Raw genomic sequence first — 25,605 nt, 5'->3', positions numbered from 1 at the left:
AAATTTTCCTAGTTCTCTCTGCTTCCAACCAAGAGGACTGGTTCCGTTGAAGGGAGCCTTTCTAGAGGTGCCAACAGTTAGTAGGCTGTCCCAAAACTCCTTTCTTGTGCACATTCCCTGCACTATTCCCCAGCAGTGAGGTGGGATGCAGCAGCCTCCAGCTGGAGAACACAAGCTGCAGAGCTCCAGAGCCAAATTCAGCTTGTGTGTACCACTGCCCCAGGGCAGGCACTGTGCTGAAGTGGCTACACTTGCTTTGCCCTCAATGAAGGAGAAGAGGACTTTAAAAATATGTGTGGAGCAATGGACTAAATGGACTAAAACTGAAAGTCAAGAGGGAGGTTACTCTGAGGCTGCCTGTGGTACTGTCACCTGGAAATTGCACTTTTCAGCATCCTGCGGGGCTCTTGTAGTGTGCAGTTTGGTTTTTATTTTAAATTAAATTTAAGTAGGACATGTGCACCAGCTCCTTATGTGTGTTCAGACTCGAGTAACTCCCTGAAATGAGCACAGATGACTTTTTCTTTCTTTTAGCACTTTTGGCTCTACACACCCCTCTCTTTTTCTGCAGCTGGGCTTGTTAATGTAGGTGCAGTCTGACCAGCTTCAGTTTGTATGAGGAAGCAGGAACAGTCTTATTAACAAGTATGCAGAAGGATGTATGAGCTCAGTGAAATGTTTTGTGACAGGGGAAAGGAAAGATCCACTCTCTGCTAGGTGAAAATGTGATGTGTATTTTTTTCTTTTGCTGGGAGTCCTGGTTTAAAAAAAAAAAAAGGCAACAAAAAACCTGCAACACAGTAAGTCTATTCTTACAGGTGTAGCTATCCATAGGATTGTATTGTAATCCAAATACCTCAAAATAGTTTAAAAAAAAGCTTCTGAACCCCACAAACAAATCAACCCAGTAAGAAAAACAGAACCAAAAAACCAAACCATCCCCAAACACAAAAAAACCCATAACCCCAAACCAACAAAAAACCCCTTAAAACACAGCAGTGCTGTTACAGTAGAGGTGTTGTGGTATTTTCCCTTTCTCTTCAAGGTTTGTTGTGCAGCTTTGCTGTGTGTGGGGGTTTGTTTTCCTCTGGGTGGGGGGAAATCAGTTCTGTTTATCAACCTAGCTTCTCAAAGGCCTCCAACAGCTGCTTGTATTGGATAGGTCCATGCTGTTCTGGTGGGTTTCATTGCATGTAGGTTGGTTAGAGTGTGCTTCTGTGTGAAATGCCTTCTGAACGCTGTGAGTGTGTGGCAGAGGTCTTTAAGCAGTCTCAGGTGTAGGATGCTGCAGGGTTTTATGTGCCTGTTTCACAGGATTCACTGATTATGTGAAGATACTGTAGCTTCTCCAAATGACATTGGCATCTAGAAGTGTGTGTTTAGAAAAAGACAAGCAAAATGATGGGAGTTGTAAAGAAGTGTTTAGGGGAAGGTAAGAAATAAGATGATTGTACAAGTCTGTTTTTATTTGTGTGGAGTAAAATTTTATTTTATTAGTTCAGTCTGTGATGATTGTATCAAAGGCTGTTCTAGGATATGTTATCTGTCCCATTTAATGGTCAATTTTCTTTTTTTTAGTGGGTTTTTTTTTTTTTTTGAGTTGCTAAAAATGTTCTTGTAATAACTCAGTAAACACTTCTTATCTGTGAACAGAGCTGTTACTGTGGTTGGAGTTCAGGGTCGTGGAGTTAGTCCTGTAAGAAACACACTAACCCCAAAAGATGATAGTCTAGTTTTTCTTATCCAACTGAAATTAGTGTTGAAGAGAAAACTGGGACTGTGTTCCTCCAGACCTTCTGGACTGGTTTGAACAGCATGAACTCTAGAAGATTTACACATTTTTAAATGCCAGTGGTGCTCACAGGCTCAGGTGGGGATTTGAGTGAGCCTCTGGTCCCTCTGGTTCTCCTTGTGCTGGACTGTCCTGTCTTCCAAAACCAGCCTTAATTTCAGTGTAGCTTTTTCAAAGTACTTATAATCATCATCTAGTGCCCTCAGCTTTGGTGACATGCTTACACAGGAAAGTACCTTCTCCAGAAGTTCAGCGGAGCAGATTTTTGCTGTTAGGTAGGTCCAGGGCAGACTGACCTTGTGGGACTGCTGCAGCTTGGCCAGATTGTCACCTGTGGGCCAGGTGTCCTCAGTCCCTCCTGCCTGGAGGTGCATGGGACCTGTTCCTGCCCTGGGGCTTCGTGGTGTGGCTGTGCCTGCCCAGCATTTGGGTTTGTCTGTGAGTCAGGAAAGTGATTCTGGTCATCTGAACCCCCCAGTCAGCAAACTGGGATAACACACTAGTGTGTCCTTGAGAGGTTTCTTTGCTTTGAAATGTAAATGATTTTTGAGTTTGAATATCTTACTTGTTTCAAGCACACATGTGTCAAAAAGTAAGAGGATTGTGATGAACAAGCAAGCAGATCATTTTGTAGTGGGAACCTCTGAAAGGTTTTAAGAAGAAAACTCCCAAGGGTTATTTTGATAATTTAGTGTCTTTGGCAGATGTGATATTTGAGTCATCCCAGAACTGGAGGAGTAGTAAGGTGCTGATAGAAGGTTTGGCTTGGCCTGAGCTGTGCAGGTGCCACTGGAAGCTCCAGAGGGGCCTTGGATGTATGTGTTTTCTGGGGCAGGCACTGAGGCCTGAATTTTGGATATCGAAATAATATGATCAGGGTAAGTGATTTATTTAAATATAATTGTGTTAGAAAAGGCAGTAAGATCTCCTAGTCAACAGTAATGCTTATGCACCTTGTAATGGGGCATGTTATTTAGGAGAGAAGTCAAGAGCTTGAGGAGTTTTTTCCTGTGTTTTGAGGTTAATAGTTAGTGTTAAGTCCTTGGTGTGGAGCAGGAGGCCAGTGGCAGTTCCATCATGTTTGGTGGCAGAAGAGCCCAGCTGTTTCCTGGCTGTCTCCAGCTTTCTACATCATCTGGCTCTGAGAAAACAACTTTGGGAAGGAGAGAGCTTTGAAGTTTTCTTCTGCAGCTGGGACAAAACGCATTAGAGGATTCTAAACTGAGGTGTTGGTATGATTATTTTAATTGCTCTTAAGATATCTAAATGTTCATTTGCATAAATGAAATCACAGCTTCAGAATAATTACGCTGTGCTTTTGGTTAGTTTCATTTGATCAGAGTCACTGCAGTGTCTAGCTCAAGTTTTATGTGACTCATCTGCAATTTAAATACCTATTACCAGAATTTTCATGTGCTTGGTGTGATTAAGTGATCTAATTAAGGTATTATTGTATTGAATTTGTCTCTGGGAGCTGATCAGACTGGTATAAACCATAACTTCCCTGACACCTTGTAGTTCCACTGGGGTCCATCCAGAGCCTTTTTCTTAGTATTTAGCTTAACTACGTGACAGTTCAAGGCTGGTGTTTGGCAGGTCTGGAAGGGGACACTGGGTCAGTGCATAGAGGACACCTGGAAGGTAAATTCACTGCCTCTAGCCCCATGACTCTGTCACTGATACACGAATTTCTGTAGTGGGGTGAAGCAGAGCTCAAGGAAAGCACCTGCCTTTGGTGAATGGATTAGGTTACTGTACATGTAAGTTACTGGAACTTTGTCGTTGTTTATGTGTATATACCCATGCCCCCTGAGTTATTTTGGGCCCCAGCACATGGCTTGATCACTTTCATTTTCATCCCAGTGAAATTCTTTGGTCTGTGGCTGTTGTGACATTTGTCTGCTGTCAGAAGGTTGCTGGTGTTTACAGTGAATAGGTTGGATTCCTTGTGTAACGGGTAGCATTGACTCACAATTATCAACTCCTGAGTTATTTTTTGTCATGGTTGCTAAATATTTGAATTGGTTTTTCAGTTGTGTTACTGAGCACTGTGCTACTTTTGTGTGTAGAAATGGTGGGAGGTTTTAAATGAAAGTTGACTTTAACAGCACAAAGGTAGCACAAAAATGCCATGTGCTGCAGCCTGTCTCAGTCCTGTGCAACCAGCTCAAGCACTTAACTGCAGTAACCTGCTGCTGCTAAAGTCCTCCTGTGGGCACAGGCAAAGCGTGAGGGGCTTGTTCTGCCACAAGGAACTAAATATAAAACAACTTTAGACCAGCTCATTTGGAGAACATACTGGTGTCCTGATTTTTCTTTTAGAAGTTGCAGCGGCTGGAAAGCTTGGGAATGCGCACAATTTTCACTTGCTTTTTCTTTTCCTTTCCCCCTGTAGGTATGGCCTCACAAGTCTTGGTCTATCCACCATATGTTTATCAAACCCAGTCAAGTGCCTTTTGTAGTGTGAAGAAACTCAAACTAGAACCAAGCAGTTGTGTGTACCACGAAAGAACCTACCCGCAAATCTATGTGAATGGTAAAAACTTTGGAATTTCTCCCCACAGGGTTAGTACTTTCTTTCAGACTAAAAACCCATTTGATAGACCTCGAGGACAGAGCTTTTGGTTGCAGTCAAATGCTGTTGCTTTAAAAAATACTGCAGGTGCTACAAAAGCGTTGGCAGCGTGGGTGCAGCAACCTCAGCCGGAGGGGGCCGGGACGCAGGGAAGCCGCTCGGATCTCCTGGAGGGAGCCCAGCGATGTGGATTGAAGCGTAAGAGTGAGGAGCTGGAGAACCAGAGCAGCACGATGCAGATCGTTGACGAGCTGTCCATCCTGCCTGCCATGCTGCAGAGCGGCGTGGCCAACCCGGTGACGGTGGTGGCCACGGCCGCCTCCAAGCAGGGCGGCACCGGCGGGGACGGGGATTACCAGCTGGTGCAGCACGAGGTGCTGTGCTCGGTGAAAAACACCTACGAGGTTCTCGATTTCCTGGGACGAGGGACCTTTGGACAAGTAGTCAAGTGCTGGAAAAGGGGGACGAACGAGATCGTGGCAATCAAAATCTTGAAGAATCATCCTTCGTATGTGCGCCAAGGGCAGATAGAAGTGAGCATCTTAGCGAGGCTGAGCACTGAAAATGCTGATGAATTTAACTTTGTGAGAGCCTACGAATGCTTTCAGCATCGTAACCACACCTGTCTGGTTTTTGAAATGTTGGAACAGAACTTGTACGACTTCCTGAAACAAAACAAATTCAGCCCTCTGCAACTGAAAGTAATAAGGCCTATTCTGCAACAGGTGGCCACTGCACTGAAAAAACTCAAAAGTCTGGGTTTAATCCATGCTGACCTCAAACCAGAGAACATTATGTTGGTGGATCCTGTTCGGCAGCCTTACCGGGTCAAAGTCATAGACTTTGGGTCTGCCAGCCATGTATCAAAGACTATTTGTTCAACTTATTTACAATCTCGGTATTACAGGTAGGTGTCTCCTACTTTGTTTTTTTTACCTGTTATGGAACAAGGTTTTAGCATTTCTTAAAGTTAATGGCTTAAATAATTGCTCCTCCAGGTAACTAGTAAGAATGATTTGAAACGGTAAAACCATCTAGGAATGTGAGAGTTCTGTAGTTGGTTGCTGTTTTGAATGTGAATACTTGCTTTGAATGTTTTGATAGTCTTGTCTTTTTCCTGGAAGTATGTTTTGTGTTGTTCTCTGAAGCCATCACTTACTGCTATTTTGAGACCTCTGAGACTGTTCAAAAGGAAAAGAAAAAAAATTATCTTTCACTTGCTTGTTTAGGATGTCTTTCCAGCCTTCCTAACATGATGGATTTTTTTTCCTGTAAGCAGCTGGACAGTGTCCTAAAGTGCCATGTTTCTATATCCTGTTGCCAAAGATTATGTAAATGCCTCTGTTTTTCTCCAGCACTTGTAAATATTTTCCCTAGTTCTTAGAAACTCCATTCTGTCTGAGTGCCTTCAGCAGCTGTGGAGTTCAGTAAACTTCTGGAGTTAGGGAGTGATAGGATGCTTAAATGTTGAGGGTGATAGCAAAAGGGTGTTTAAAGTGATTTTGGTATGTAGTTGCATTCTACTTTTGCCTGAAAATGGGTGTATGTTTTCGATAGTTTTGTTTGGTTGTTTTTTTAAAGCTCTCTTTGAATAGTTACCCAATCTGCCTGGCATTTAAAAATTATCAATATTTAGTCCTTTTGTTTTCCTTATGAGCTAAACTTGTGTTGATTGAAGATCTTCCAGTTCTGCTTTGCATCACTGGCAGTAGTATGTGCTGTGTATTGCCCATCTGCTGGTTGAGTAAGAAGCTAGTAAACTAGGACAATGAGTACTTGGAAGAAAATTTTAAATATTTTACAGCTATTCATGCTGGAAAGGAAAACTTGTGCACTGCAATTCTAGGCTTGATGAAATTAGTGATTGGAGTTCATGCCAGAGGAATCTATTTTTTCACTGTAGCTTATAAACAAGAATGCTTCATGTACAGCGCTCACATAAAATATTCTAATTCATCACCTGCACTCTCTATTACTTAATTGCAAACTGCAGCAGAGGATTTTAAAACTTCATGAAGTTCATCAACAGAAAACTAAATAGGGAAATGTTATGGATTGATGCATGTTCACATTATACAAAAATATACATGAGAGGGAATAAAAAGTTAAATAACTTGGGAGTTCATTTTGGTGTAAAAGCTGTGATAAATTTCTATGTAAAATCAAAAGATACTGCGGTTTCGGGCCGCTCAGGACAGATCGGGCCAGGTTTGCAAAGATGGCAGGAGTTCTGAGAGGCTGTGGACAAGTGCAAAGGTCTTACCTTGAGCTGGTCTGTGCAGAATCAGAATCCAGCAGATACTCAAGATGCATGGTCTGAGAATGTTTCCCTACCTATTTTGGCTTTTTTATTTATTGAAGCAATTACAGATTATTGTGATCTATTGCCAATTTTCACTCCTTTCTCCCCAAGAACAGAGGGGAGACTGTGGACAGCCAGGCTGGGTGGTCCTATTGGAGTACTTCAGCCTCAACTAACTACTTTCAGCAGTTTTTTTTTTTCTAGTTCAGATGGCTCAATAGACAAGATATTGTTGTTTTTCAGTTGCCTACATAAAAATGCAGTAGCTGTAGTTGTGTTTTACTTGGCTTGATGTTGCTCTGCAGCTCTCAATAAAATTCTGGCACACTTATGGGTTTGGGCAGGTCCATTGCTGGCAGGATCAGTGTGCAACTCCTTGGCATGTTGGATGCTTGCATTACACTCAAATGTGACTTAGTGAGGTTCCCTGTGGGTGTTAATTCAAATATATCATCCCCCAAGAATAAGATAAGATTTGTGGGTGCATATACTTGTCTTGCCTCAATGCTGTTCTTGAATGATATGGACTCATATGGTGTGTGCACCTAAAGTTTCCTAGTTATTAAGTTATGCTTAAGTGCTTTGTAAATATTCAGGTTTCAGGTTTCTTTGTTTGTTTTGTATAGTCTTATAACCCTACTATAAAGCAGCATCTAAGTCAGAAATGTTTGAAAATAAAAAGAAGAAAAAAGGTTAGGGTCCATCTACTTGAATTTTTCTTAATATCTAAATATTGGTTGAGATAATTTTGAAAAAAAAAAACCAAAAAAAACCAAACCACCAAACAACTATACTTCAAAATTACTTTCAGCAGAAGTTTTTACTTCTGAACAGGTTTTCAACATACTGGATTTCATCATGGATGTGTAGCTCTCTACCAGTTGTGTGATTCAAACTAACTTTATGTAGACTGGCAGTTCGTCAAAATTTCTTTTTGTTCCATTGGAAGCACCAGACTAGTGCAAATAATAGCAGAAAATAGGGATTTGATTCAAAAACTTCAAAAATAGATGATGCTGGGGAAATTTGAAGTGAAAAGTCTTACAGAAGAATGTGAAGGGCCTTCAGAGAATATCTTGTGTTGAGATGGCATTTGTTTTAAGAGAGGTTGTGCTTTTGGTCAATCAAATAAGGAGAAGTTATATATAAAACATAACTGTACTTAAATGCTTTTTGTATTAGAAGAACCTGGGAGTGATAGTGCAGGTTTCACCTGTTTGACTGTGACATGTCAAAGCAAGTTTTACAAAACTGAGTAAAGAGAAAAAGTTGTTTGTTGGTGGTGCTTTTTGGTTTTGTTTTGTTGGGTTTTTTTCTCCCCTGGTCTGATCATTGCTTCTGTTTTTTTGTTCCTGGGACCAGAGTGAACTAATGATTGTGAGAATGGAGAATGCCCCAATTCCCAGAATTAAATAAATAATCCTATTTTATTTATATACAGCCTATATAAATAAAATAGACTGTTTCTTTTGAATTCTAGTGTCACTAATTTGCATCTGTAAGAGGAAGTGAGTAATGAGTTGGAAAAATGAGTAATAAGAGGATTAGGACTTAAGGAGGGGAACATTATGTAGCCAGGTGAATGGATAATGGGCTGGCTTACCTTGCCTATAGCAGCAGGAGAGGTGACCTAATGATAATTGGAAATATTAGGGTACTTTTGTATGAGGAGAGGTCCTAAACATGTGAGACTAACTGAATTTTAAAAGGGTATAAGCAAACACAAAAATGGAGACAAGACTGTATGGAGTGATAATGACTTGATGTTTTCCTGTTTCTGTTTCAGCTTTGACAAGCAAAGAGAAAATAAGAAAATGGTTAAAAGAAGTATGAAAAATAGATTTGACATTTTGTTACCTTTTGGAAGCTCCTGTTTGTTGTATTGCTAGAAATTGTTGAGTATGGGTATGAATAAATACTAGCTACGATTTGCTGTCTGAAGTCAGAGATGATTTTTTATTTGTTTTAAAGATCTGATGTTATTCTCAATGCTCTTTCCCTGAAAGGCAGTGTCTGTGCTTACATGCTCTTTTTATGCTGGTCTGGATTTTAATAGCTGTGGACTAGAGAGATCTGGTATTTGAAGCCCTTTTCTGCTTCTGGCCTCACACATTAAGACTGCTGACCTTTTATGAGTGATCTAAGGAGGTAAATTACTAAGCAGTGTGTACATTTTCAAAAGAAAATACCCTTACGTACAGCGTAGGTGATCAAGCTTTTGTCATTTATGGAAATGGTATGAGGAGTGTGTTGCTGTCCTTTTGGTCAACTGTGCCCCAAATCATGAGAAGGGGAGTGTTGCATCCCAAATGGAAAGCAGTGCAGGCTGTGGAGGAGGAGAATCAAAGCATCTGTTTCTAAGTCTGGTCTCTTGTGCTCATCTGGCAAGGCAGAAAGTTCTCCCAGGACATGGTTTCTCTCTGGAAGTCATTTTCCTTTGTTTTTCCCTCTTTCCTGAGGTGAGATGCATTTGGGAAAGCAGGTATGAGAAGAGAGGCTTCAGAATGGCTGTCTGCAATTAGCAGTAGCCTCCAAGAGGAGTGGAGTGAAATGGTCAAGGTGGTGCTGCCCATCTGCTTCAGGGAGCCAGGTTACCTTCCTTTCTGTTGCCATGGGAAGCAGTGGCCCTCTCAGTGTATGGCACTCAGAGGTAACTCTTCAGGGAATTACTGCTCAGTTTTTTTTTCAAGGGGAATCACCTTCATATTGATTTAATTTGGGTTCCCTTCCTAAGGGGATTTTGAAATTGAGTCTTCAGTAAACCTCACCAAACTCATCATTCATAAAATCCCTGTCACACTGTGGATCTGACAGTAACCATTGAGTGTGCTACTTCATTGCAGGATCCTGCAGCACAGCCCCCAAAAGGAGTTCAACAGTGGCTCATCACCAGCCCCTGTGGCTGCCTCCATGCTTATTTCACCTCCGGTCTCCAAGGAAAACATCATCACCTTTGTGCTGTGTCAGATCATATTGCTGGTAGAGTGCAGCTGGAAGCTTGACTGAAAATGTGCTTTGAGGATAAATGATGCCTTGTGCAGGCTGCCCTAGGACAGAGCTAAAGAATCAAGCAGGGATTGATTCAAAGCATCTCCTCCATGGATCCACCTTGGGCAGCACCAGAGCCCAGCCAGGGCTGCACCCAAGATGAACCAAAATGGCCCCAAAATGCCCCAGCGCTCCCGGGCTCTCTCCCTGGGATCAGTTCTGCTCCATTTGCATCTTGCAGTTCATTGTCCCATTCCAGCTTTAGCCCCTGCAGTCCCACCCTGCTTGTTTTTCTCTCTCCAGCCCACGGGGTTTGTGCTCTTGGGCTGAGATTGGGATCATTTGTCCTTGGTGCCCAGCTGGAGCAGGAATTGTTTTGTCTCCCTGCTCTGTGCACAGAGCTCAGCATCCCCTGATGTGAAGCTTAGGCCCACACACTAAAGCAGCACAGAATCTGAAAAATATAAAAGCTAAAACCTGAGGGATCATAAGCCCTTGGTTTCCTATCCAAAGGATGTTCCTTTTGGCATCCAGGGATCTGCAGGCAAACTTGTATTGCCAAATTCATTGGGAAAACAAAGTGAGTGGGAAGCAATATAAGTGATCTCCAGATTAAACTGGGCACCAGCTGGACCCTATAGGCTTCTGGGCAGCTGCAGTGGTGTGGCAGAATGGAAGGTGTCTGGTTAGTAAGAGATGCTCATAGCTCAGAAATGTTTTTCTGTTCCGCTGGTGACAGCAGTAAAATACGATCCTGGGTGTTCAGCAGTGCACTCATAAGGAAAAGCAAGTGATGTGAGTAGATGCACTCAGTGCAGTCACCTCATTCCAGAGCTGGACAGTGATATTCTCCCTCCAGCCTTCCAACTAAGGGTAGTGCCTAATCAACAGACTCGTTCCAGACAAAATGCCAAATGTCAATAGTGTTGCAACGGAGCTCAGAGAGATGGAAAAATCGCTGTTGGATGTGTTCCTGGTAGCTGAGAGCAGGCTTTTCCCCCTCTCCTTCTCTTACCCTCCTCTCCCATGAAGATCAGAGAGGACAGAGGAAAAGCGATAATAATTGTGTTCTGTGGTCACGACACTATTTTCACTTGCCCAGTCAGTTCTGCTGCAGCTCAAAGAGTGATTTGGTCTGATATGGGCCCTTCTGTTTTAAAGAGTTTTGGAAGGAGAATAAAGTAGTTGAGCTGTGGGGTTTAATTACTACCCCTGAGCTGGGCTCAGTGAGGGCTCTGTGCGTGCTCTGAGGCCGTTGCAGCAGGACAGCTTTTTATTTATGACTTTTGCAGCTTCATGCTAAGTTTCAGAATAAACCACCCTCAGCTTAGGCTGGTTTTTTCTTCCCTCAACTTTATGTAATATACTTGACTTCTTGTTCTCCTTTCTTACATGCATTACTTCAAAATTAGAAAAAAATATTCTCATGGCCATAAATTCCCAGAGAGGCTTGTTTTCTCCCTGGCCTTTGTAACTTGGTCCTTGTCACTCCAGGGACTCCTGAGAACACAGAGTGACAGTGACTCTCCCTGGAGTGGGATTTGGAAATGGAATGTTTTCTCTCTGTAGGTTGGGCTTGTCAGCAGGATGGGTTGTTGTGGCTCGGTGACACAACCGTTACATCCCTGCAGACGATTATCTTCCCCTAACGTCAGATCAGCATGCAACTTCTCTATGTTTCAAATAGCAGTTAAAAACCTATATACCAATAAACATATCTCTTAATACAGCTTTTCTTTAAAGCAGTGAGCAAGGGGAGAAACTCTGCAAAACTGACATCTCGGGAAGCAACTGCCTTTTCAAGTTCACCCATTGCTGTTGCATACTTGAAGCTTCTAAATGAGCTTTTTCTAGAGTGGGGTGTCTAAGGGTTTTGTCTCCTTTCACAATGCCTAAAATTCTTGCTCAGTGTTTATTAAATTTTGGGGTTGATATGTTTAAATTAGAAGCAAAGCTCTGTTAATCAATTGATTTTTCTGTCAGTTTGGGAAGCGCAGTGCGAGAACAAGCTAAAAATGCCTCTGTAAACAACATCCACTTCAACATGCTAGCAGATGTTATTCTATCACTTTGAACTGTGCATCACTGAAGTGTATTGGGATATCTTAAAATAGTCAGGGGTGGTGGCCAGGAACGGTAGACTTCTATAGATGGTGAGGCTGTTTCGCTGCTGCAGTGAAATAAGCCAGAAGTACATGCTGCTGAGGTCGTTGGCTTGCTCAAGGTCAGCCTGTTCAAAGTCAGCTGCTCTGCTGTGAGCATGCTTGCAGGCAGGGGTATATATAAGAGAGTCCTGATAATGTAAGGAATTGCTGTTACAAGTGAATTGGGACACTTCACAGTTTTTTTTTCCCCCCCTCTTTAAAGTCGCAGAGCTGCGGCTGCTGGTTTATTTCCTTATCGGAGCAAACGGAACTTAATGTCAAGATAAGCCTTTGTGGCTTGTGTCTGTGAACAAATTGTTTTATTGATTTGGCAAGACTTTGTTTGTACTTTTTGCATACTGTTCATTAATTGTTTTATTGAATTCCCCTTTTAAACTTCATGATTAATAGGGCCGAACAAAAACCATTAAGAGTATCATCCAGGAGTGGCAATCTTAGCTCATCATGACTTCATGTTTATGTAGCTATTTGATAACAAATGTATTTTCAATTCTCTCATTATTTTCTAGTCAACATAACATGCTCTCTAATACCTTATTATTCTCTGTTCATAGAAGCAGAAAACAAGAGTAGATTTTTTTGTAATGGTGTGGTTTTTTGGTTTCATGTTTGGGATTTTTTTTTTAATTCTGTAGAAAAGGGTGTCAGGGTTACTGTTATTTTGCAAGGTTTTTTTTTTTTTTTAATCCTCTCTGAAGATCCATAGGAGAATCATGAGGATGGGAGTGGATGAAATGCCATCCAGCCTTCATGTTGGGTTTTTTCCTGAGCAAGAGATTCCCTGAGTAACATAAACTGGGATAACACATGGAGCATTTGAAGGTACCATGTACCTGTTGGAGATTCTAGTAATGTCAGCCCAGATTTCAAGTTAATCATGATGACTGGAGCAGCAATGTGAATCAGAGTTCAGATGAGGGTTCTCTTAGTCCTTAGGTTGCTTCAGTTTAACAGAATGGAAATTCTTTCATGGTTTTCAAGGCAAAAGAGCTCTTGGTTCTTGCTATATTTAATTTTTGCTGAGCTTGAATGATAGACCTGTTTGCCCTGGCTAAAGTTTTGGGAAGCAGCTTTTATTTTTCACATATGAAAATAGATCTACTGAAATGTGATCCTTTTTTTTTTCACTGCACTGATATTTAAGTCCCCAAGATCTGTTCCTCATACGTGAGCGTGGCTATATCAGATATCTCACTTGCAGAAAATATCAGTGGTAGCTGCAGTGCTACCATTTGTAAATGCTAATACTTGTAAATATTGTGACAAATTGCCCCCACTGTGGGGCTCCTGTGAGAATATGGCTTTCCTGGTGTAGCAGCAGGTAGTACTAGATGTGAACCAAGGTGGTGGAAAGCCAAGCCTCTGCTCCAGCCCATCTCCTCCACCTGACATCCTTGGCTTCAGGGGAGAGGTGTCCTGTGGGGGGAGGATCCTTCTGCATCCATGGCTTCCTCCAGGAGTGAAGAGGATGGAGCAGATGTGTTGGAAGTCTGTTGACTGGAAAATCAAGCAGCTTGAGCAAGTGCAGATGGATATGTGAGCATGTTTTACACTCACGTGGAGTCAGACCAAAACCAGCAATAAAATGCCAGGGAATTAAAAACCAAAACACTGACAAGAGAAGAAACCTCTTGTGAATTCAGGCACTGATTGGAAAGTAGTATTGGTGTCTAGGATAAAAAGAACTGTTTGGGATGTAATTAAGTAGAATTCAAGTTTGTATGAATATAAATGGCCTGAAATGCCTGGACTGTTAAATTTTACACTGTATATTTGAAAATTCTTGGTCCTACAGTGCTAGCTAATGTTTTCAAGGATTTTTTTTTCTTTTTATTTGGATGTTAAAACAGCTTCTAACAAGTGAAATGGGATTAGAGGGCTGGGAGAAACAAGCCAAAAGCATTTCACAGATAAGATTTTCAAGCAGTTGCATTTTGAGACCATGGTGTTACCTTAAGAACATTTCCCCCTTTGTAAATACCAAGGATGTTTCAGTTGTCCCAGGACAGTGCAGCAGTTTCTCTCAAAATATCATCTCTTTATGTGATTATTACCTTTTTTCAGAATTGCACTGTTGAATTTTCATTAGTATTTGAATGCTTTCTTGGAAGTTTTTGAGAATGATAGGGCCTTACCCTTGTAGTGAATCTTTAGGTATTCAAAATGTTAAAACCACCTAATACTTCACAATTAAATCTTTCACAAGAGTACACTTTGTTCTGAGTGTAGTGCACAAAACCTTTTTAAATGTTGAAGATTCAAAATTAATGTGAATTCCAAATGTATTTTAATTGTCCCATATTGATTCCAGGAATTGAAGTGAAACAGATTTTACCATTATTTTTGTTACTTTCTCTCAATAAAACTTAATTCTCTGATAACTTTCAAACATATGCATTTCATGGCTTCTTTGAAAAACTGCAGGCACCACCTCACTTATGTAGAAGGCTTTTGTATAAATATAACACTATATGAAGCTTTTAAACTGCATATTACTGTTGTTTTATCAACTGAAAAACTGTTAGGGTGTGCTGTAGGTCATAGATCAGTACTGGCACTTGATACTTGCCAAAAAGATATGCTGGCAAAACCCAGCATATTTACACTAATAGTATTTGGATGTTGTTCTTCGTGCCTTTTTTTTGAAGCCCAGTTAATGTTTAAATTTTTGAGCTCCTGATTTTCTCACTCTTTCACTGCTTGCCATCCAGCCAAGATCTAGTTGTTTTTTAAAATATAAATTATGCTTTATGTCTACACATATTTTGTTGAAATATCTTGAAGTATTCTTAAAGAATACAAAGATTACAATGTTTCCCCTGCACCTCTTCTCCAGGCTAAACACCCCCAGCTCTCTCAGCTGCTCCTCATAGGATTTATGTTCCAGGTCCTTCACCAGCTTTGTTGCTTTTCTCTGGACCAGCATTGTGTGGAGATGCAGCTGATTTTGGACATTTCACCTCCCTGGAAAAGTAGCTAGGAGTAGAGCAAAGGGCCTCAGCATTTTTGGTAACGAGAGCTGTAAAGCAGAACAGGAGGATGTAATTTGTAAATTATATGGTATGGCTGCTGACTGCTTTGGTTTTCATATAGCCTTGAATTATTTCAACGATTTCCAGTAAGAAAGTATTGTTAAATGGAAAGCTTTCCTGTGCACACAGAGGAGCTGGGACAGCTCTGGAGTTGATGTCTGACTATGCTGAGAGAGACACTAAAAAATGTGGAGTGCTTCACTGATTCTCAGCTTTATTTCTGCTGGTTTTTAACTGATCTCTTGGCCCTGCCATGAACTGGGAACCTTCTCTCACTGAGTTGACAGTCACCTGTTTTTTTCTGACCAACACCATTCACATCCCTAGTGTTTTCTTGCTTTATGTAATTTTCCTATTTGATGTAGTGTTTAATATAGACAGCAGTTGTTAAGCTGCTAAAAGCCTACAAAAAAAAATAAGGTTAGGAAACTAACTGATATTTAACAAGGGAAAAACCCTGCAACCCTGCAGGGTATTACATAGCAGGATAATTAGGAATTAGCTTGTGTCATTAGTGCCCCAGTACTCCACCCTGTCTGCAGAATGACTGTCTCACAGGGCTGGTTGCTTGTGGAATGCTGCCATGTGTCATTTGGGATATTCAATTTGTAGCCATGTAGTTGCCTTCCTGAAAGAGCAGCTTCAGGATTGCCAAAGACAAATTAGCACTAATTTTGTTCCATTTAATCTCTCTACACACCACTTCTTCTCAGGTTATGGTTATTAAGTATCTAGATATATAAAGCACCTTTTCTTCATGTGTCTGTCCCTAGAATCATTAGACTGTGTACAAAAATCATCAAATGACTCTCCACTGACTCTGGTCTAACATAGAGCTATCTGATATAAAATTAAAAGAGAAACATTGGAACCTGAAATACAAGGAATTCTTAGAACTTTGGGCTTGTAAGCCAAAGCTTAGAATTAAACACAGGATTTGATTTGAGACCTTGGAAAAGGTTTCCAAACTTAGGTGTTAGAAGTGAGAATGTGAATTTATAGTTTGAAGTAGAGATACATTAAGTGGAGGAAAGTTTAGAGTTTTAGAGTTTAAAATAAAAGTAGTTGCAGAGGTAAACAAGGAGTTTAGAATGCAGCACTGTAGGTTTGTGTGCCATAACATGATTGGTTAAGAAATCTTACACTGGAGTATGGGTCCGTAAGATGAAGTATTGAAGGATTGGGTCAAAACCATAAACATCCTTGTTGGCAGTGTTTTATTGGTCAATAAATCCTTAAATGTCTTGTAACTGAGGGTCTTGTGACCTTCTGAGCCATGCAGTGAAGATGTGAGCTGAACTCACCCTTCCTGACTATGCAGAAGATAAGAAAATAAACTGCACCATCTAAAAACTCAAAAGTCCTGTTTCTAACTCATTCAAAACTCCTTCAAAAATCCCCATAGAGAAACCTCCCCATAGAGAAACTTAGTGTAATATTTAATTTACTAAATTGGATGGAGATCATGCCCATACGTGGTTTCCTGTTCTGCTGGTATTTTTTTAACACTTCAGCATTTTCATTCTCTGTGTATCCAGAGGACTGAAGTTATGTGAGACCACTGACTCTCTCCTGCAGGCCAGTATGAAATAATGCCAGTGAAATACCCCTTCTATCAGTTGTTAACCAATGTACATAGGTCACATTTCCCCAAGATACAGAATCTGCATCAATGTCACCATTTCAAAGAAGGTGGTGTCATATGGATGTGGAATGCCAAATTCATAACAGCAACCTCAGCCCTTCCCTCTCCTTTACTGACACAAAACAAAGACTAATAGAAGTTAATCACTTTATAATTAGTGCTGTTCTCTCTCCAGACACAGGAGAGCTGCAATTTCCTGGTTTTGGCATGGCCTTTGTTTTGGGTTGCCATGTGTGTCTGATGGTGGGGGCCAGGCTGAGGGTGCTCAGGGGAGCAGAGACTGTGTGACAAAATGTGCACCTCTTGGAAAGCTGCTGTGTTCATTGGTGGTTGCTGAAGTGTGGCAGAAAGCTGCTTTACATGGTGGTGAGTTTATTTGTACATCCCACCACTGAGTGTTGCACACATGCATGCTCTCAGTCCTTCTTGGTCATGAGTTGCATGGCTTTTGTATTTTAAATATGTATGAAATTGGATGTAACAACTCCTTTCTCCGTGCTGTTGGGCTTTGATTTTAGCTTTGCTTTCTAAGGTCAGAAAGATATTTTCAAATATTTTTCCCTTTTTTTTTCCTTGTGGCTGTGCCTTAAGAGAAAGCTCTTCCCTTTCTGAGACAAACCTAACATTTTGCCAAGCATGTGATTTACATGCTTTGAGGTGAAGGGCAGTACACAGGTCAGTGTGTTTTAGCAAATCAAAAAGTATGAGTGATTTAGTGGCAGTCATTGGAGTGGATTCATTCTGCAGTTTTTAAGTTACAGTGATGTAGGTGAATTTTTCTTCTGCGTGAGACAATGTCCATTTAGCTCATCTTAAAGATTCTTCAAATGTTTTGAGTTTTTCATGAGAGAATAGTTACAGATAAATTTCTGAAATGCCTCTGTTTATGTTGCACCTCTAACTTTCTAGTGGTTGAGCTGTGAGGACAAGCAAGAGCCCCTTTTGTGAAAATAGACTGTGATCAGCTTGTTGGAGGTGGCACTTGGTGGCCTGCACTTGCACTTCTGAAATGGGTACTACAAGAAACTCCTGCAGTAAGAAATACTGTGTTTTCTGGCTGGGTGTAATCTAGTGGGGATTTTTGGAAAAACTTGAGAGCTGACCTCTGAGCTTTTTTTGTCTGATTAATGTGCATAAAGTGTGCCTTTGTCCCAGTACCACTGAACCTTTGAGTACTTCAACCCAAATCTGACAGGAGATGAAAATCCCCAAGGTGCCAGTGCCAGAGGTACAAACAGCAGCTGCAGAGTAGAGAGAGGATTCAAAGTGACTCCTGCAGGGTGAAAAGGAAGAAGTTGGTAGTTGTCCTTGCTGTTTTGCAGTAGCTATTTGGCAGGTCACTGTGTGCATAGCTCTGGACTAACTCAATAACACGTGTGGTGCCTTTGTGTGCTATAGAAAACAAAACAGAGATTGAGGGTTGTTCATTGCTGTCTGGGGAGAGCAGTAGTGCAAATTTGAAGAAACAGCAACAGAGAAGTATAATTAAGTGCAGTGGTTGTTGATAGGTTTGTTTACATTTGTGTGGCATGACAGCAGATTCTCTTCTTCAGCAGAATGCGGCACAAGTGCGAGAGGCTTCCTGACTTCTGAAGTGGAAATAGTTTCCTGATGTTGACTAAGAGCCTGGGTTCTTAGTTCTCTCTCCAGCTCATTGCTCAACTCCTGCTTCTCATGGCACTGCCACTGCAAGAGGAACAAAAACTCTGCAGATAGAGCAGGGAACTTTATTTTAAAAAACAAAAAAATACAAGATAAAGCAGCCATACCCCCATACATACAAACAAAAAACCCTCCACCCAGCAACCAAACCAACCAAACAAAAAGCCACAAACCCCCAAGAGCAAAAGACATCCCCACCCAAAAAATGTACTGGGGAATGGGAAGGGAGTGCATGCTCAGAGATAACTGTAGTGTATACACCTGTACTTCAAGGATTGCCTCCTCAGAGCAGTGTACTGCTGGATTTAATTTTTCTTCCCTTAGGTCCTTTGGTTGGGTTTTTAACCATCCTGTGAAGAAACAAATACTTTATAATGTCTTCCTTGCTTGAACTAGTATGTAGTATCTTATGCCAAACTTCTGTAGGTCTGAGCCTCTGAGTAAATAGCTGAAAAATTAAAAGTAGCCCAGATTGTTCTAAAATACACTTCGATGCTTGACATCTGAAATATTGTAATGTGGGATTCCTCACATATTTCTCCTAAGCACTGTCCTGTAACTCTGCAGCAGCTTGAGCAGGAAGGAAAAGTACTTTGTGTCTGTAAATTACCTTCAGTGGGAGTCACATTGACCTTGTTGATAGAGCACAATTAGTTCTGTGCTTGGGGAATTCTTCCACCAGTTGGAATGGTGTGGGTCTAGCAGGAGTGGAGGCCAGTCCTGTTCTGCCTCCTGTTAAACACCCAGGGGTCAGCATCTCCCAGCTCAGTCCCTGGGCACACAATGCACCTGGAGAGGCTGTGCAGGAGCAGCTCCCTGCTGCTCCAGGTCGGCAGCACTGTGCCTGCCTAATCTGTGTAATTATTTAGAGTGTTTAAGTATCTGCAGTTAAGCAGGCAGGCTTTGCTGCCTTAATAACATCTTACGCAATGGGACCCTTCCCACGCTCCTGGCGGCTCCAGGCTGGAATTTCAGAGTGCACCAGGGCTGGGAGTCACTGGAAATGGACTGTGTGCAATTAACAATATTTTCTTTTGCAAGTCAAAATATCTTTTTTTTTTTTCTCTAAAATCCCTTGTAAACAGTTATTCAATTTTTTTTTTTTTTTACATTGAATGAACTGTTACATTTTACTAGAGAACTGGTAGCTGAAAGGGATTAATACCCTAGGTGTTAATTTATGATGTGGTTTAATTAACACAGCCTTTTTTATTTTTTGTCAAACTTAGCTTTTAATTTAAACTGGATTTTAAAGAAAATATTTTAATTTTTGTGCTTTCCATTTATAATCAGACTAAGTTTCCTATTTGTTTTTCTTTTTCATTAGCTATGGTTTTTTGCTTTATTGGACTCAAGTGTGGCTTGTCTAAGAAAAATGCAAAACATTTGTTGTGCTTTGAAATCTGATTTGTATAATTTGCATAATTGACAACTGCATGCTTAGGGGTAATGGTTTTGATATATTTTAAAATAATAAAAATAAGTACTCGACACATGTCTGGGATCAACAAATGTATCTCAAGTAGACCTATATGTCATTACAATATGATTTCCCCTGTAAAGGGGGAATCTTCCTATGCTCAGTCTCGTTATTTTTCCTGTGTCAAACACAGCCCATTCTGTAAAAGATGGGATGAGGCAGAGGGCTGTCTCTAATAACTTAGTGAAGAATGTAAACTCAAAGATGCAATCAGTGTCCAGCCTCTGTAGCACATTAAAGGTAGATTTTGCTGCTTCTTTTCTCTTCTTTTTTTTTTTTTTTTTTTAATTAATTAATGACATACTACACTTCTGGCCAGTCCAGTTCTATTTTATGAAATAGGTTCTGTATTTGTTGTGTGAAAAGGTCCTGATGAGGAGCAACAGGCAATTTATTGCATGAGTGACCAGTGCTTTGAAGTGTGATCAGTGGCTGCTGATGTTGCTGAGCCAGACAAGAGCCCAGGAAAACAGGGAGAATCGTGCTGGAAGGATGGGTGACATTTTCCAAGCAGCCCTGTGTCAGTACTGTGGGGTAGCACTTTTTGCCAGTGCAGAATGAGGAAACTGTAACTTGCTTTCCCAGGCCTTTGTGCAGCCAGCGCATCGGCCTGTCCATGTAACAAACGTGTTTTCTTTGGATTGTGTTCCCTGTGCACTTTAACCTTTCTGGTTATTCCCCTTTGGCCCTTCTGGGGGGTTTTGGGACCCTTCATTAGGAAGGCCTGTGCTCTGTCTCCCACCCAGCATTATCAACATCAGGAAACACAGAGTGGTGGTGTTGGGAGATGAGGAAGGAAGGAAGTTAGACTTCAAAATTCCCCAGTTTGGAACCAGTTAGGTTTTTTTATTGTTTTTGTTCCTGTTGCTGAGCCTAACAACTTTAAAATAAATTCCCTTTATTTGAAGTACAGAAGTAACAAATGATGACACCACTTGCAGGGTTTTTTTTTTCAGTTTCTTTCTGATTTTAGTTAGATGCTGCAAATGGAAATGAGATTTGAAAAAATGAGGGTTCTGCTTGTATTGACATTGTTGTTGATGATTCCATGAAAGCAGAGAGGTCAGAAGTTCCTTTTCCTTGTTTACCTCTGTGTTAGCATCCCACAGAAATGTGAGGGTGAGGGCTCTGCAGAGGTGAATGGAAAATGTGCCCCATTCTGTGCCAGTGGCATTACCCTGAATGCAACTTCGTGCAGGAGAAGTTATCTTGGAGAAGGTTATTTCTGTTCTTTCCTATCTCACATCTCTGTGTAAAACCTGTGTATTGTGTGTGCTAAGAAATAGGTGGAGAAGTGAGTGTACATATCTGTGGGTTGCTTTTGATAAGAAAAAAAATGTAAACATTTTCATGAGAAGTATTTGCTGAGAATGCAGAGCTGGATTTGCTTTCCCTTGAAAACATCTGAGAGTTGATTTCCAGGCAGTAGCCAATTTTCATAGCATCAAAATTGAATCATCTTTAAACTAAAAAAAAATCACCAATGTTAAAATTCAGATGTTAGGTTCTTGGTTGGCTGCTAAATGTATTTAGCCTTCCAACCTGTGACTGATGTATGGTCTAATTTCATTAGAACAGGTAATCCTGTGTCATGCATCTCTTGAATGTTCTTTGCAGCAGTTTTTTTTAGAGCACTTTGGGAACAAATTCATGATGAGCTTGGTGTAATAGTTGCACACAGGATAAAGAAAATAGCTTATAGGTTTGTTCTGGAAATGATGACTTGACAGTAGCCTCTGGCAGTGGAATTTAGCTATCAATAGTGTGTTAATCCAGTTAAGTAGAGAGCCTTTCATAGGGAAATAAGAGTCATGTGTTCTAGCTAAATAATTACCTTTAAAGTAATCATGCAACTTGTAAACATTGCCTCGATATTTTTATGATTTCTTTTTTTGATACAGCTATGACACAGCAATAACTTCTTATTGAAGCAGTTGCACATGCAGAAGCTTTGGATGCTATTTATTTCAGAACATTCTTATCTAAAGCTGTGTTGATACGTGTAGGCACTGACTTCATCAGCTAGCTTTTGCCTGTTCCTGTTTACTGTTTAGAAAATACCAAATGTATGACAATTGTAATGACAACAGCTCTAAATCATAGCAAGCTTGTGTTGAGACACACTGCTGATTTGGAGTTTGTGAAGCCTGCTTTATGTGGTTAGTAGGTGTTCCCAGGGGTCAGTTTTCACCCCAGAGATCCCCCTGGATCCTCTTCCCCCTCTGGAGGTTGGGTGATGAAATCCCCTAGGAGGAAGAAGAGCCAGTTGAATGCATGATGAGTTCCTGCAGTTAACCCCTGCAGTGGAATTTTAATCACTCTATTAGTAGATTTTTAACATAGTTTTGTTTTCTGTGCTGAACAGTGAAACAAAAACCACTATGATTTCACTTGTCTCTCATTTCAGTGGGTATAACTGGCACCAGTGGGGCATAAGAAATACACAACACAGTGAGGTATGTGCTTATTCTCTAGAACAAAGCCTATTTTTGGTAGTCAGCTTCAATTTGGTAGGCTTGATTTTTTTTTTTTTCTTTTTCTGCTGATGAAACTATAATCACTGAAAATTGAACACCCTCTCCCCCTGACCTTGGCAGATAAAGTCTAATGATGCTTGTTAGGTTGGTTTGTTGGTGTTCCTGGTAGTTCCATGCTGCTTTAAGGCTGGAAAGTTGATGGAATCTAGTGAGTGGAAGCCTGTCATCTGCATCCTGTCATCCACAGTTTGTAGGAACATAAAATGATATCAGGGATATGCATTTGAGTCTGTTTTTGTCAGGTTTAAAATCATAAAATTGATTTAGGAACAGGTCTGGCATCTTTGAGAAACCTTCACACCTATAGATTTATAAATCAGTCGACCTGTTTACATCAGGTTTAACTGCTGCAGCTCCATAAATATGTTGTGTAGTTACACTTTTAAATTGCAAAAATGATCACTTCTTACTCTATGGAGCTGTAACCACCTTGGGGAAAGCACCTAGTAATCATAATGCACTCTATTGCTACATGATAGTTAATAGGCCTTGAAGTGAATGCTGTAGGATTCCATTGGCCATCCTTAGAGGACCTGAAAAGGCAGCAGAATGTAATGTTCTCTGTTTTGTAACAAGGCCATCTTGCCTTTTATTTCCAGGGACACTTGTTTGAGGTCACTAAGGTAAAGGCCTGTTTCCTTGCTACCTCACCAAAGCAGCTTTCTGTCTTTAGGTACTTACAGTACCCTACAAGGCTTGATAAGTCAGTGACATACTTTTTGTAAACTCCAGTGATTTTCACCTTCAGATGAAAATTTATTTCAAAAATGCATCTTTGGGGATTTTTTTGGATGTCTGATGCACTTCATGTCTTTCTCAGTTGGTTATTTCTGTTTATGTTTGTAAAAATATGTAATCTTAAATCATAGCATAAGCTGATTTGCCCTAAGGCCATTTCCAGTGTCAGAGACAGAAAATAATAATAAGAATATAGAGTTTGTCTAGTTCTGAAATGACTAATGAAAATACCTGCATTTATCGTTATGCTCTAATGGACTCTTCCTCATAAGGTTATGTTACCAGGCTCTAATTCTCTTCTATTTTGATTTTGATGTAGATCTGATACTGTTCTTGTTTCCAGCTATTTATTCTCAAGGGTCTATTTCTGTAGAAGGCTTCAAGTATTCCAGCTTCTCAGCAATTGTCTGATAATGGATAATTTTGCTGCTCCTTTCCCAGCAGCATCATTAATGTATATGTTGTTTACAGAGCCATGACAAGGCTGGTTGACAGCACCTCTTCCTGGGTAATTGTAAACAAATTTGTAAGCCTGTCTTGGCAGTGGGATTACTGCCAAGGATTTATTTAGTATATTGGCCTGCTTGTGATGGTTTATGCTACCCTATTCATGGATAATATAAATTCTTATTCTTATATAGTCAATACTGTTCACTGATGTCAATTTTAAAATTGCCATTTTGTGAGGAATTTGCCATTTTCCATTCAGGAAAACTGATTATGGGGAAAATTATGTTACATAGGAGTCCCACTGAGCTGATGATTTCACCTATAAACTTTGTAAGTGTCAGGGACCCAACAGAACTATAGCACCTTGATGAATCTAGAAGAAAACCACCGAGATTTCCCCCCCTAATTGAGGTGTGTGTGTGTGTGTAGGGACTGCTCAGCCTGCAGGCAGCAAAGTAGGACATTGCTGAAATGGAGCTGGGGGTGGCTGCTTTTGGGAGGTGTTTTTTTCTTTCAATAAGACTTTTTTCCGCACCCCTCCCAATTTTAGCATATGCAGGTTACACTTATTTTTGTAGCTTGACTTCTTCCTAAAAGTGAAAAGCCCAATGTAAAACTGCCGGAAAACGAAATGAGCTTGACTCAAAAGGAAATATTAACTCTGTTAGCAAAGACACAGCAAGGCCAGTGCTAGGAGCTTTACTAAAAAGCAATGACATAATGCAGGGCTGGCCTTTGAAAGTTTGTCCTATCAATTTGTGGTGTGACAACATAATCTAAAAATAGTTCCTGGCACTAAGAAAAGGTAGTGCTTTGATTTGAGGATTTGTTTTTTCCCCCCATGGAAAATGCATATATGCTGGAAACAAACCAATGTGGAATTGTACAGATATCCAAGGAAATCACAGATACCTTTTAGTAGAGATTTGTCAACTGCACTTCAGTTTTCACCTTTTCAAGGAGCAGGAGCTCCTGGTAAATACTCCCAATGTGCAGACTCTCATAATCCCATAGCCTTTAGGGCAGTGTTCAGGGTTTGGCTATCACACACAAAATAATCCAACTTCACAATTATTTTATTTTTGCAAGTTTTGTTAGTTGTTGATGCTTTGAATAAATTTTTAGGTGGCATTGTCTTGGTTTTGTATTTTGGTACAAGTCATTTGAAAGCTGAACCCAGAATATCTCCCTGGCCTAGTATGGGACTTAAATGGATTGTGGGCTTTATGTAGTGTATATTTCTATTCTCTGTTGAGGACATATTTGAGATGTATGACATATTGATTTTATATTTATGCATGTTTATTAGTTCAAATGAAATGACAGTTGTGTTCTTGAAATAACTATTGCTGTTATTTTTTTAAGTCCAGGAAATGTTTATTGCCCCTCACATTTTTCCAGCAGAACTTGTGGGGGCCTTGTGAAATTCTGTGTAATTCTTTCTCAGCACTCTGAGAAGAGCAGGCAGTGAAGAAAACTTCCCTTTCATTTTCCTCTTGGAGACAAAAGTTCTTCAGCCCCAGCTCAGGGCACTGAGCAGTCCTTGTGCTTCAGCCAATTTGAGCAGTAGCTCCTCTGTAAATGAGGGGAAAGTTCCTTGTCTGTTTGATCCTTGTTGCTTCTGTTATTATTGTCAACAAGTGTGCCTTTTCCTAACATGAGTGTCTGGCTATATTGGGAACAGAATGAAGTTTTTAGCCATAACTAATGAGCTACTTGTAATTATTAGTGTCCTGGACCAGACTCAGAGGGTTCACTCAGATGAAAGGCTCCCATTATTATCCATTTATTATCTAGATCTCAATTTTATATTTTTTTTTTCTTTAAACTGCATTACCTGTTTTTAACTTCCATTTGCTCACAGCAACATTTTAACATTCAGCACGATTAAAAAGAATTCTCAGTATAATCTGGTTACCCTGATTTCTTCCTCTAGTGTGGTGGTAGAGGGTCTGGGGTTTAATATTAGATATCAGGCAAGAACTGCTTTAAAAATATCACGTTTATGTAGTGAGAAGAAGAAATGGAAAAAAATCCCTACCCAATGTTTTAATGTTTGGGTAGATCCATTTTTGAATGTAAATTTATTTCAAAAATCTTTGCAAAGCAGGCCTTGCAGAAATGCTGGGGCTCTTTGCTGTGGTCACATTCCTGTTGTAGCACGCTGGCAGGTCTGATGTGACATCAATTCTGAATGTAATAGATACATAGTTAAGCAGTTTATTTTGGGATCCAAAAC

General features: G+C 40.5%; 1 protein-coding gene across 5 annotated transcripts in view; it reads left to right on the top strand.

Annotated features, from left to right (window-relative positions):
• The window catches only part of HIPK3 (homeodomain interacting protein kinase 3), a 69,342-nt gene that overhangs the window by 11,090 nt on the left and 32,647 nt on the right, over positions 1–25,605 (top strand). For all 5 annotated transcript variants that reach the window (XM_036383983.2, XM_036383979.2, XM_036383981.2 and 2 more), the window contains exon 2: positions 4,188–5,274. In XM_036383983.2, the coding sequence (XP_036239876.1) occupies positions 4,190–5,274 (1,085 nt within the window). In that variant the 5' untranslated portion in view covers positions 4,188–4,189. The remainder of the gene's footprint in view (positions 1–4,187; positions 5,275–25,605) is intronic.

Source organism: Molothrus ater, chromosome 6 (assembly GCF_012460135.2).
Source record: "Molothrus ater isolate BHLD 08-10-18 breed brown headed cowbird chromosome 6, BPBGC_Mater_1.1, whole genome shotgun sequence".
NCBI classification, from domain to species: Eukaryota; Metazoa; Chordata; class Aves; order Passeriformes; family Icteridae; genus Molothrus; species Molothrus ater.
Note: the sequence above shows the minus strand (reverse complement) of the source record. Positions and strands in the feature narration are given on the sequence as shown.